Genomic DNA, 14,164 nt, shown 5'->3' with positions numbered 1-14,164 from the left:
TCCCCAACAGTGGAGACCTGAATCATCATTAGTGGAATGGATGGTCAATTAATAAACACGAAAGAATACACAGAATACACCATGAATGAAGGAACTGAGGCTGCAGGCAAAAGCTTGGGTCAATCTCGCAAACATAACGGAGAAAAAGAGGCAAGTCACAAAGAATATGTTGAGCATGATTCTCTTTTTTAATAAAGTTCATCAACAGGCAAAACTGAACAATACATTGTTCAGGAACATAAATGTCAGTAGCAAAGCTATAAAGAAAAGTGACGGGATAGCTATCATGAGGCCAGCCAGGTTAGTGGTTACCGCAGGAGAGAAGAGACGGGAGGTGATTGGGTAGCACGCGGGGATCCTCAGACACAGCACTGCTAATTCGTTAACCTGGTGTAGTTACACGGATGTTCTGATTGTCATGTGATACGACAGCAACAAAATAATATTTAAAGCACGGAATCCCTAACAACAACAAAAATTTTTTTAAGTCAGTGGTTAATTTAAGGCCAGAAGGACTCCCGTACCGACTGTATGACCACAGCCAGAAAGACAAAAGCCTAAAGATCTTTTTTAATTCAGGAAGATCAACAATATAATGTTTTATGAAAAATGAATAAAATAGAGATCAGGGATTACTGTACCAATATGAAAAAGCAGCAGTCCTGGCTATTGAGAAAGTTTACAACAGGGTTCCTTGGCAAGCTCCCTGGTACGATGAAATAACATCTTACTCTGAAACCTGTGATTAGCACCTACCTTTACTGAGAAACCTACGTATAAAGCGAGCATAAAATGAAGGAAGTAAAAAAAAAAGTCTAAAGTTAAGAATGATATTAAAGTGGATATTAAAATGATAGAGGTTCAACAGAAAATAAGGAAACAAAATAAATGAACCCATTTTGGGATCTTCACATGTTGGAGACTGTGGTATCTAAGAAATTAAAAAACAAAACTAAACAAATACATCGAACACCTCACTAGGAAGTGACTTGGTTGCTGGTGGTAAGTCTGTGCTCCTCAGTGTGACCGGAGGCTCCCTCAGTTTGGACTCTAAGTTGTGAGCTCTAGTGGATGAGGTTTTACTGCCTTCCCACGTCCAAAGCTACCCAAGGAATAAGCCAGGAATAACCAGGCACAGAGAAAGGGAGCTAATGAACTCTTTCCGTGCACTGGGGTGCACGCCAGTTAGAAAACTCTTAACACAAAAACTCCACGTCTAGGCAATGGGCTCTGGAGGCCTGTGTATTTTCCCCTAAGCTACTTATTTTGGAAAACTTCAGAGCTACAGAAAAGGTATAAAAATAGTAGAATAATATGCATAGCCTCTTTAGGTTCATTAATTGTTACTATCTTGCTACTTCGGCATTATTCCTCTCTGAACCATTTGAGAATCAGTTGCAAACTTTATGACATCATACTATATTTCAGTATACATTTCCTAAGAGTAAGGATATTCTCCCTCATAGTGACAATGTAATTACCACAATCAGGAAATCAGGCGATTAATGCAATACTATTATCTAACATACAGTCCATATTCTAATTTCTCAATGGTCCCAATAATGCTTATGACTTTAGTTTCCCCATTCAGAGCCCAATCAAGGATTGTGCATTGCCTTTAGCTACCATGGGCATTGTGCATTTTAAAGTCTTCGATTATCCTTAAGATTTTCTTTTTTTGCTGGTAAAGATCCACCCTGACCTAACATTTGTTACCAATCCTCCTCTCTTTCGTTTTTCTTCCCAAGGCCCGAGGACATAGTTGCATATTCTAGTTGTTAAGTCCTTTTAGTTCTCCTATGTGAGCTGCTGCCACAGCATGGCTATTGACAGACGTGTGGTGTGGCTCTGCACCGAACTTTAACCACTAGGCCATCAGGGCTGGCTCCCGGAGATATTTTATAATGCCTAGGGAACCCAAAGTCTGCTGTAATTAATATGCTGCATATTAATTACACATAAGCTACTCACATTGCTCCCCTGGAACTACCAAACTGAACACTTTTTGAGAATGTGTTGTGAATAATGATAGCATGGTCACAAACCCCATGTGGTTTTCCATTTGTTTTATAAAATATATTTTTCTAATTTTAGACTTGCTTAAAAATGTTTTTTACCCCAATAGCAAAATATTTTAAAGTTAAACTCTAAGAACAAATTCACTGAATCCATTTGATAAGCAATATGGCAAAACTCTGTGTTTAGCATCAGTAACGTCACTATAAAAGTTTTCTCGGAAGCTGGTAAACATCCTAGAATGCTGGCGATAAGCTTTTCAAGAATCCTTTCCTTCTAGACCACAGTTCTTATTTTAGAGTTTCACTACAAAGCTCCAATCATTTGTACTAGGAGAAGGGTAGGATGACATGAATAATGGCCAACAACAGATAATCTCAGGAGCCATTTACAGAAGAATCCAGAACACAGATTGTATTTTTTTCAGTTGATTTATTTCACTTTGCAAAATCTTGGTTAGGCTAATATGAATACTGCTTTGCATTCTGAGCTCTTATCGAAGTGCCCTGACCTTGCAGGAAGGAAAAATGAGTGTGCTGAATTAAGAACTGAGCAGCAGGAGAAAGAAGGCTAGATATATGCTTGTCCTGCTTAAAGGATCATCCCTGCTCACGCCCCTCCAGCCACCTCCAGTCTTCTCCTTGCACCGTCTTAGCTTGTCTTAAAGAGGTTTAAGTCTTCCTTTCCCCCTCCTCAATACAATCCTGGAATTGCACCATATACACAGTCCTGTACTTGCTTTATTCCTGGATGGCTGTTGGGAAAGAAGTGTGTGTGTGTTGGGGCTGGTAGGGGGTGGTGGTGGTTTTGCTGGTGGGAAACCAGTAACAGAGTCTGAAGAGTATGCCATCTATCAATCTGGGCTCCTGAAGCTAGGAACTGGGAATGGTTGACCCCATGTGCCTCCTACTTCTCTAAGCTGTCCAGTTTCTAGTTTATTAACTCAATCAATAAGCATTTATCAAGCACTCTTCTTATAGTTCCTTCCTTCATTCAACAAACATTTGAATGCCTACCATGTGCAAGGAACTGTACCTAAGCACTATGGATAGAAAGTGGACAAGACAGGCCAGGTCCCTTTCAGCCTGGAAATGCACACATTCTATGAAGGGAAGCCAGCAATAAGCCACATTCTTGTGGGGGGAGATACACAAACACAAATGATTTCAGATGGGGGTGAGTTCTAAGAAGAAATTAAAACACGGGATGAGGACACAGAGTGTGTGGGGGTGGGTGTGACTTTAGCCAAGGTGGTCAGCACTGACGTCAGCTCCTAAAAGAGTTTACTTTGCTCTTCTGCTACTTGGGCTACAATCAGTTACACCTAGACCTTTGGGTGGTGGGCCTCAGCTACGAGGTGACCGCATGCCAGCTTGAACTGAATCACAAGAGGCCGGTCTGAGGCTGAAGAGCCATCATCACAGATACGCTGGCTGGTCTGGGCCCTGGCATCTCAGTGTCTGCACAATGTACCTGATAGGTTGGTCCCTCGTCTAATGAGCACAGCTCCTTTTACCTCAACACACAGATACTTTAAATATAAAATAGGAATATATTTAATACTTAAAAATATTTAAATATCTAAAAACTTAAGTTCAAAAATTTTTAAATCTTGTTTTCTTTAGCCCTCCTGCACAGGTCAAGGGACAGACAGGAAGAAGTATTCAAAAGATTTAATTTAATGAATTTCATACTGAGCAACATAAGGTGAAATGCAGCTTCAAAGTCACCACCAACTAAAATAGCAAGAAAAAGACAGCCATGTGGTAAAGGACTCCACTCACTCAACACACACCATTTCCACAACAGCTGTGCACACACTCAAGTTGAAGTGGTGAAAAAAAGTAAAATCAATCAGAAATTCAACCTAGCACTTCTATATACTTTCTAACAGTCTAAATTAAATTAATGAATGGTTAAGGTATTCAAGAAAATCTACTTCAAATCCCTGTAAATATCTCACCTCTGTTTATAAATGACTGCACTGTGAAAGCAGTTCCCACAGAAACGTTCCTTCTTAGTAACACAAAACTCTATTTGTGACGCCAACTACATTTGTCCAACAGGGATCATGAAATCAGCTTTTTTACAAATCTTTTAAACTGTGGACGTTAGAAGGTTATAAAATAGCAGGATGGTTTTTATAGTATGGCCAATTTTCAACTATCCCCGAAATTAAGGTAGGAATAATTCAGGTAACCAAAGTCACTGATAATACTTAAAGATTACAGGCATACCCTGGAGATACTGTGGGTTTGGTTCCAGACCACTGCAATAAAGTGAATATTGCAATAAAGCGAGTCACGCAAATTTTTTGGTTTCCCAGTGCATATAAAAGTTATGTTTACACTATACTGTAGTCTATTAAGTGTGCAATAGCATTATGTCTAAAACAACCAATGTACATACCTTAATTAAAAAACACTTTGTTACTAAAAACTACTAACCATCATCTGAGCCTTTAGGGAGTTGTAATCTTTTTGCTGGTGGAGGGTCTTGTGAAAAAACGCAATATCTGCAAAGTGCAATAAAGCGAGGTGCAATAAAACGAGGTATGCCTGTATTTTAGGTGTTAATCACTAAACATATTTTAAGTCAAATTATTAAAGAGAATTGGTAAAAAATAGTAGGAACATCTATTTTGAAAATAATCTCCATATCCAAGGCTCCTTTGGCCCCAGTGGAAGAAAAGTATGTGTGGACACTTAGGATTTCCCAGTCTGGCATCTGCTCCCTCTTCTCCTGGTAAAACAATACCTTGATTTTCTTCTGGGGAAACTCCTGGTGGCACTGACCCCAGGCCCCAGTGGAGGGCCCTGCCTGCCTTAGGCAATGGTACCCCCCTAATCACAATGATTAAAGCCAAGGAGACATGAGGACATATTTTGGGGCTGGGGGAGGAACATCTGCAGAAACTAGGGAAGAGCCACACTTCCTCCCTGTGGCTAGAGGGGCATGAGCACCGGGGGCCTGCAGGTGACACTGCCATTTTCAACAAAGAGGGTATACGGTCTTGGGTGATATCATTTGAGCTGCTGGGTCAAGAAGAACCTTAATAGTTCTGGACTTTTGATGACATGAGCCAAAATACTGTCTTTGCTGTGTGAATATCAAATCACATCAATAATGAGAGTAATGATGCCACTGATAACATTTTTGCCTTGATCAAGAGGAGAGAGCCGAAATGACCTGCACGGCTGCTTTGAGTAGGTGAGCATAGCTGCTCTTCTTTCCGCCCACTGGCTTAATATTGGTTGTCAATCATGGCTACAAGCCGAGACTCTGTGAAGTCCCTATGTCTTAGTGGGGGGCTGTGTGAGGAAGGGGGGCAGGTCCAAGGGGAGGGGGCCCTTGGCTTGTGTGAAAGGGGAGAGGTGAGGAGCACAGAAGGCCTGTCACTGTGAACTCTACAGACCTGCCTTACGCTCCATCATCTGGAGAAACGCTCCCACCACGGCCCGAGGTATCTGGGAGGATGTTCCCATTATGAGTTCATCTGACTCTGTCCTCAGCATTTGGAAGAGTTCTGGGGAAAAGTCAGACAGTAACTAAGAGTTGAATTAGGAAGGCCTTGGAGATGAAGGAAAATGACAGTGGTAGTTGGTGTGCAGTAGTTAAATTCTGTGCACAGCCAAACCTGAATAAACCTATTTCTTTGCCTAGTCTCTGAAGGCAGGAATCACAAATGATGAGTTTTAAAACCATTGTACAGACAAGTGTCAAACAGGAGTTGAAAACTACTTGTAACTATATATTAAACATCTATACTTAGAATATAATTCCTTTAAATTTAGCTCATCTGTATTAAAAAAAATTGAACCGCCAATCTGAACACACCTTCACTGTTATACAGAAGACCCAAGGTCTCCTGCCTCTTGTAAGGAGACCTTGGGAACAGAGAAGAAGTGAGCATGAGCCTTGATCTCAGGGAACTCTGCCCAGACAATGCAGAAGCTGTCCCTAATTACCGCTCACTATGACCTGACGACTGTCTAGCTTGCCGCTGCTTCCCCTAAAGATTTGAGAACAGACTGAATTGGGAGAGATAGATAGGTGGTCTGACTAGAGCAATTAATATCTGTGTAGTTTTCTCTCAAATTTAAAGAGAAAGGAAAATAAAATCACAAACATGTGACTCATGAACGTGCAAATTTCACAACTAGACTGGAAACAAGCATTTCATCTAAGTCAGACAGTCTGACAAACAGGTGACCACCTATCTCACGTGCATACCATTTCTATTTCAGGCCCCTGCCCCCACCCCGGCAGGCGACAGCGCCCAGGGTGCCCAGGTGGCATACGCAGGTGCTGGTCAGCAATGCAGGGAGGCACTTACCTGGAATGAGAAGAGATTTCGCTGAGGTCACCCATGCTGCCGTCAGCAGCACTGCCGGCAGAGATGGCGGGCGCATAGCTGTGGACCGCGTACATCTTCGCCTGATCATCATCAGGCCCTGAGATGTCGGCAGAGTCAGCCCACTGTTCCGCCCGACTGTGGAGCATGGACCTACTGCCCGCCAGGTGAACGGGGCCGAGGACTGTGGTAGGCATGCACGGGGTCGTGTCAATGCCGCTGTCAGTGGAGGCCCCTTTGATGTAGGTCAACCCCAGCAATTCTGGGTCCATCAGGTCCCCGGACCCAAAGTGTTTGTCGTCGCTGTTGCTGGAAGTGTTGCTGGAGAGCGTGTTGCTGCTGGAGTGACTGGAGCAACTTTTATCTCCAATCTTGGGAAGAGAGAGAAACAGAAAGGCTTCAAAGGAATCCTATACTTGGCTTCTCTATGAAGACATTTCTTCTCACCCAGCCTCACAAAGTTACACAGCAGATGCTCACACCTGAACCCTTTCTCCTCACTCTTCAATGTGAGGCAGTGATAGAATTTACTTTTAAAAAATGTCCTGGTTTTAGGCAAAAGTTCCTGATTCATAATTCCTGCCATAATTCATCTTAAATGGGTATCTTTTCAAGTCTTTGTTCAATTATTTGTGCTCGAAACACGAAAGTATTGCCACAGTGTCACTAACCAGAAAATAATCAACAAAGGCTACATAAACTGGGAAAGCACATGGAAAATTAATAATAGGAGGAGAGCAGCCTTTTATCAAGAAACTTCTTCTATGACAAATTACAGTGCCAGCCCTGGGTTTGGGGCAGAAGACCCAGGTTTGAATCACAGTGGTAGGACTTTGGCCAGTCACTTAGCCCCTCTCTGTGTTTATAATACTGAGCTCAGATGATTAATGTGTGGACCCAATGAGATAACAGATGCAGAAGCACTCTGCAGCCGCAAAGCACAAGGGAAGACTAAGCCATCCCTCCGAGAGAGCCCAAGTCAGAGTGTGCCCAGGTGCTAACAAGACGGGGCTCTCCTAGAGTCCACAGGAGTGCTTTGGGGTCCCCGCAAGACAAAGAACAAAGAGAACAGAATAATGTCCCCGTCTGACTGATGTGCTCATACAGATAACGGCCCCTCTTCCTAGCCCGGGAAAACTAACAGGACCCACAGCAGCTGCAAAGGGCTGTGGCACCATGAGAACAAGTCACGCCTTCATCTATTTTAAAGCGCTTTGGGCTTTTCCTCTTTCATTCCATCCTATCAGATCCTTAGGCTAATCCCTTTGACCTTTTTATCACACGTTGAGTTGATATTCTCAAATCTATTCCCACCCCCCCGCATCCCTTCGCTGAAACCTCTGTTAGCGGTTTGGAAAGGTGGAATCAGGTGGATACTCTAAGGCCAACTCAAGACAAGGTCCAGACACAGCTAAGAGAAGGAATGTACACGTAACTCGCCAACGACACTTGAAGGAAGAGGAGAGAAACAACTCAAGTCAGGAACTTGCAAAATTTCTTTACCTGCAAATTTTCAAAGTTACACTACTTTAAAATGTTGGTTTTATTCGGCGGCAACCAACAATTGATGTTTTCACGTTTAACTGAATGTCTTGTTTCACGGAGGCAGTCGCCCATAAGGCTCACTTCTAGGGTTTTTGCAGAGAGTGAACAAAACGACATGTGCAAGTAATCAAAGAACATGGCGCCGGGCGGGCAGACGTTGGAACAGCACACGCATGTTAGCTGCTGCTGCTCTGACGATGAGTCATTGGTAACTGTACATACGAGTGGCCGGCGATGGGCAGAGTGACCATTGCTGACCACACAGACCACTTCCCAGCTTCCGCTTCTGTATTACGCCCACAAGTGGATAGATGGTTAACAGATTAAAAATAGGAACATGACTCAGTAACTATCAAGCTGGATATGGAGGATCAGAAGGCTAAGGATACAATCTTGGTTTTGCCAGTAATTTGCTGTGTGACCTTTCTTTGAGGTTCTTTATAAATCAAGCAGGAAAAAAACCCTTAACGTTTTATTTACTTATTTTTTTTACCTCACCTCTAACAGACCTGTGAGGTAAATGAGGTGCCACTGAAAATCCCTGGCAACAATACTAATAAGTGATGTGTGCTGAGATGCATCAGAACGGCTGAATGAGCGGCTGGTTTACGAACAAGGACTTACATGAGAAAGCTTATTGGGGGAATCTTTGCAGCTTCCATCTTTCTGCAAGGCTCTCTCTTTATAGGAACTCAGGACTTTGGAAGGTGGGCCATGCCATTTGGTTTCTGTCATATAAAGAGAGAAGAGTTGAATATCTAATTTCTAGTGTTGACAAAAGAGCACAGAAATACAGGAGCCCAACAAATGGTTTGGTAAAAATGAACAGGATTGTGGTTCTAGAACTTTCTAGTCTTACCAATGCAATGCGGTAAGAGTAGACAGAACAACCACTATGAAGTTAATGTTCCATTTCCACAGGTATCACAACCACAACCAACCACGGCCCCTATGTCATCGGGAGACTTGGCCCACCACCTCAGCATGTTGTAGATGGTGCTCACCGAACACGCATGTTGAAGAAACAAATAAATACAGAAGTGATGGGAGAAGAGGGGGAGCAGGAGGGAAGGAGCAAGGAGGAAGGTCAAGTCTACCGGCAGAGTTCCTTATTACCTGGGTGTCTGCTCCCTTCCATGGTGTCCTCCCGCTCCCGGGCTCCTTCACATTCCAAAGGGCCTGAGCCCTGGTGCTCGAGCAGTAGGGGAGACTGGCACCTGCAAAGAACACAGAGCTGAGCCCTGGCCTGCTCGCCAGGCCATGCCACCAGCATGTCCCAGCGTGTCCTCTCTGTGTGCCGGCTCATAAATGGGCAATCGAAGGGACACCCCTAATCAGAAGTTGCTTCTGGCAAATGGAAATGCAGTATCTCTTGGCCCAACGCTGCCAGAGAAGCTTCAAGCCTCTGGAACTGGAGCTCTAGTTTCACCACTGGGTCAATAAAGGCATTTGGATGACGGCCACTTACAGACAGAGGAGGGCCGCTGACGCCAGGAGGGTAAAGACCGTCTAGGGTGAGATAAGTGGTCCGTGACAAGCTAAGGAGACCTCACCGCTTCCGTTTTGTTTTATGTGTCTAGAATCCATGGCACTGACATGTCTTTATATCAAACTTTTTAAGGAAAAGAAAAGAAGACTGACTGGCTCTAGACGACATCTAGGTGGACTTTATTTTACGAGAACCAAAAGTATGACAATATAATCTCACAAAAGAAATAAATCACAGGATACTTATTCATATTACAAAGTGATCCTTTCTTACAGAACCCCAGTTACAGGTCCTGGTTTGCAGAAAAAGCCAGGAATGGTTTTTCCGTTGATACAAAAAACTCCCCTTTACTTTTAAAATGCCACTCAATTAAGAAAAGTTTCATTATATACAACTTTTAAGAACTCCATCCATTATCTAAGGTAAGGACCACAGGTATCCCAAACTCCAAACCGCAAATATCTACTTCTACACCCAAACTGGAAGGAAAGAGGATTCCAGGAAGAGCATTTCCCTCCGTGGAACACTGCTGGTGGGAGCAGCCCCACCTGCCGCCTCCTGGGGAGAACATGACCGCATTAGCCTTGGCCTCTTCCTCCCCAAAGGATGTGAACATTTTCCCTGAGTTATTTTATCAGTCGATTCACCGTCTCGGTGCTCCCAGTTGTCCCCGGGCTCCACCTGACCCCCAGCTCCTGGACACCCCGCACACACTCACTGCACGGGACGGTCCTCAGCCCAGCCTGTGAGGCCACCTCCTGCTGTTCTCCAACAGGAGGCAGAAAAAGCAGTGCCAAACGCTAACCTTGCCTTCAATGATTCTGCGCTGTGTTTTGGAGAAAAAGCACTTTCAAGAGAGGCTGTGAATTGATTCCTCATTGGCTATTTAAGTGAGGGAGAAACTCCCAAGGCTCATCGCCCATAGAGTCCCCAAATCCTTAATTTTCACATATTCTGAAAGACTTTCCTTACAAAAAAGAAAAAATAGACAAGCTCAGAATTTAGACAAATAAGCACTACCTCCAGAGAAATGCTGAGCTTTCTGGCCAGGGCAAGAGACTTATTAAAAGCCTGTCCAGCATTTATATATCCCCCAAAAGGCCTTGTGTACGGCAGGCGCACACTCAATGCTTCTGAATGAGTCACGGCAACAAGTCCCTCCCAGGGGCCAGCAGTAAGGCAAAAATGAGCGATACCCATCGTATCCCACTGGCGGTCTCCAGGGTCCGCTGCCTCCGGGTCCGGGGTCACTGGAGGATGACTGGTTGCTGGGTGAACTTCTGAAATGTTGACTAGAGTCATTAACAGGGCACTGAGGTATCTGCGGAGTGTCAACATCTTGACCTGGCCTGTTTCGTTTTACAAGTGAATTCATTTTTACAATGACAAAGAAAATGAAGAAATATACATTGCAATGTGAAACAGCATAAATCGTGGACAAATAAACTAAGAAGTGGTGATGCTATGAGACATAGGTGGTTATGGTTGGTAATTTATTGTAGAAACAGATGTGGCAGGAACAAGACTACTATCTAAAGATTTAAAGCACAAATAATGATTCCAGTGTAATACGGAAGAAGAGCAACAGAACCCCCAAGAATACAGAATTATGAAAACGTTACCAATACTTGTTCTATGAAACTTAATGCAAGTCCCATTTTGGTTCTATATTTAAAATCTATGCAGAGAGAAACTCTAAATTTGGCAAAACCATTTATTTTCACACATCTATTGAATGCAATCCAATTTATTTCAGACACACAAAAATGAGTAAATTCTCATGAGAACTCACTTGATGAAGATGTGCTTGCTACGTTTCCATTTTGCCACCAGAACCCTGTTTTTCCCCCTATAATTTACTAAAGTTTACTTTATTAAGGGAGGCTCTGCAGACGCTTCCTGAGGTCACCCCATTCACCTGGGCTTCCTACATGCATTTCTTTGAATATGAGGAGTTCATAAACTCAGCAGACTATTGAGTAAGGAAACCCAGAGTCAAGATGATTTAACATCAACTTAAAGTTAACACCATTCCTGCATTCACTCTGGAAAGAAAAACTGGAGAAAGCAGAGGAAGACCACATGTTTTGATCTTATTAACTCATTATTAATACTTATATAGGCTTACTACGTGCCAGGAATGGTTCTAAGATGTTTACATATATTGATTGATTCAATCCTCATAAGGTCCCAAAGAGGTCTCTATTATTACTAAGTTTATTTCTTAGATGAGGAAATTGGAGGCTGGGAGAGGACGAGTGACAGGCTCCAGGAAATACTACATCAGTGAGCAGCGGGCACAGCATCCATGCCGACAACTCGTTATGAGGCCAGCGGAGCCTGACAAGCTGTTCTGGGGAAACTCATGGTACCTCCACGGCCCATAAGTTACGTGAAAGCTAAAACAAAAGGGTGGAATGAATAACACCACTAACAAAAATTTACTGTTGTGTTCACTTAGAACTACCTATGTGAATTATGCATCCCCAAATTCTCACCAGCTTCTGATGCCATTGAATTTAACTTTTAAACAAGTGCATTCTCTCACTGAAAAATTAATTTTAAACTCAACTCACTTTGCTTAAAATGAGAGAGAAAAGCAAAGAAATGCTAATGACCTGAGGACCTCTTAAAATATCATGTGCATCAGGGTGACGGGATTTAATCACTGATTTTGCAGTTTTGTTTTATTTATACTCAAAACTGTTCACTTATCCAGAGGCTCAAGCAATACAGTCTCTCGGGTACCCTTCCCAAGATGGTTTAAAGAGCCAGTTGACCATGAGGATCACGGATGGAGAGGGAAAGCCGTGGCCCTGGCAGGCAGGACCTGTGTGTCATCAGCCCCGGGGCTGGGCTGGAAGCAGGCCACGTCCAAGCTCCACTGCATCTGGGGCCTGCCCTGCGTGCCAACCTGTTCAGAACAAGCTAACTCAGAAAAAGCTCAAGCCCAATAAGTAGTCCCTCCCCTACAATCTGGAGCTGTAACCCCAGGGCTTTACAAGGGCCGTCCTTGAGGAAGCGGCGCCAGCATTACCTCGTGCCATCGGGCAGCTTGCGGTCGAAGGAGGTGCTGCGGGGAATGGCAGCCTGGGCCTGCTGGAGCAGCTGCTGGCACTGCAGCCGGTCGGGCGTGCCGGGGACGGGGGAGGCCCTGGACAGCGGCTGCAGGGCAGGCGTGGGCACCCGGTGCCACGTGGTGTTCCTCCGGAAGGGGGTTTTGTACTCGCAGGGGGTGCCTTCGCTGTCGAGTTTATATTCCACCATGGGGATCCGGCAGAGCTCTGAACACCCTCTGTGGGGCCAAGAAGAGATGGTGAGAAGGGAGGCTCGGCGCTGGGCCATCAGCAAGGCTTACTTGCGGCCTGCCTGTGCTCCTCAGGTCTCACGGACAAGGACAGAGCCATCGACCCTAAGGAGTGTCCCTGGCTTATGGCAACCTTGTCTATTTACTACCTAGCCTGGAGCATTAGGATCCAGCACCATGCTGTGGCTCTGCTTAATTGACAGATACACTGTTAGGTATTTCATGCATATATCTTCCCTCTCCAGGGAGTTTGCAAACTTCTTAGACAGACCTGAATATATCTGTAACGAATTTGTACACATGGAATCATGCACATTGAACATGGGTGATAAATAAACTTTAATAGATTAAAAATGCCTCATATAGGGGCTGGCCCCGTGGCTGAGTGGTTAAGCTCCCGCGCTCTGCTGCAGGCGGCCCAGTGTTTTGTTGGTTTGAATCCTGGGCGCAGACATGGCACTGCTCATCAAACCACGCTGAGGCAGCATCCCACATGCCACAACTAGAAGGACCCACAACGAAGAATATACTATACAACTATGTACTGGGGGGCTTTGGGGAGAAAAAGGAAAAAATAAAATCTTTAAAAAAAAATGCCTCATATATAACCTGAACAGGTATTTTCAAGTACAGTTATAAAATTAGGAATGAAAGTCACATGTTGCTTTTTCTATCAAGTCTGAGAAACGTCAAAAACAAAATTAGTTAACAGCTGTCACAGTCAAGGGAAAACCTGAGTGTCCATCTTGTCAAAGTCAAGTACGGTTTTTAGTTATTATAGTTCTCTCTTAAACTAGCATTACAGCTCCCCCAAAGGTCATCGAGTGTGCTCTCCCATGTGCTCTAATGATCAGTCAGGGATGTAAGACCCTTCGGCCTGAAAAAGGTGACTTGAGTCAGACATCCCTCCAGTTTCCCACTAATTCACAGGGCAAATAGTGCTATTAGCTTGACCAAAGTTGGCGTGCGAGGCCACCTGGTGCAGTTGGGTGAGGACACAGGAAGGCTGGGTAAGTTTCAAATTTGAGTGTCAGGGCAAATCACCCCCATCTACCACGTTGATAAAGCCAGCGCGCCTCTCCCCAGACCTTCCAGAGTCAACACAAACACCTTCCAATGCTCACCCCATGAGAAACCTACGACCGGAGGGTATCACTCTTTAAAAAGCAGACTTGCATTCTCGAGACAGTAAAGTAAAACTTTTCAGCCTCTTTTCAATATCATAACAAAAGAACACAGAGAACAAGAAACAGAAACTCAACCATCAACGAAACTTGGAGGCACCTGAAACTCTAACACACAGCATATTAAGCTAGAAGAATGCCAGAGGTTTAGCCGAGCAGAGGAAGGCAGGAGCCAAGGATGTCCCGAGGGGAAGACAAAGAGGAGTAACATGAGTCCCCTTGCACCCCAGGCACGGGAATAGGAAGCACCAGGCCCTGCAGAAGCCAAA

At 44.2% G+C, this 14,164-nt stretch overlaps 1 protein-coding gene across 11 annotated transcripts in view; it reads right to left on the bottom strand.

The window, feature by feature from the left end:
- Window positions 1-14,164, bottom strand: part of SIPA1L2 (signal induced proliferation associated 1 like 2) — a 215,790-nt gene that overhangs the window by 35,855 nt on the left and 165,771 nt on the right. For 8 of the 11 annotated variants that reach the window (XM_070492583.1, XM_070492576.1, XM_044758848.2 and 5 more), the window contains 5 exons: window positions 12,442-12,699; window positions 10,601-10,753; window positions 9,032-9,132; window positions 8,540-8,643; window positions 6,353-6,741 (listed from right to left, as the gene is read on the bottom strand). In XM_070492583.1, the coding sequence (XP_070348684.1) occupies window positions 6,353-6,741; window positions 8,540-8,643; window positions 9,032-9,132; window positions 10,601-10,753; window positions 12,442-12,699 (1,005 nt within the window). The remainder of the gene's footprint in view (window positions 1-6,352; window positions 6,742-8,539; window positions 8,644-9,031; window positions 9,133-10,600; window positions 10,754-12,441; window positions 12,700-14,164) is intronic. The other 3 variants (XM_070492609.1, XM_044758860.2, XM_044758864.2) reach the window with 1 other exon arrangement.

Source organism: Equus asinus, chromosome 2, assembly GCF_041296235.1.
Source record: "Equus asinus isolate D_3611 breed Donkey chromosome 2, EquAss-T2T_v2, whole genome shotgun sequence".
In the NCBI taxonomy this organism is placed as follows: Eukaryota; Metazoa; Chordata; class Mammalia; order Perissodactyla; family Equidae; genus Equus; species Equus asinus.
Note: the sequence above shows the minus strand (reverse complement) of the source record. Positions and strands in the feature narration are given on the sequence as shown.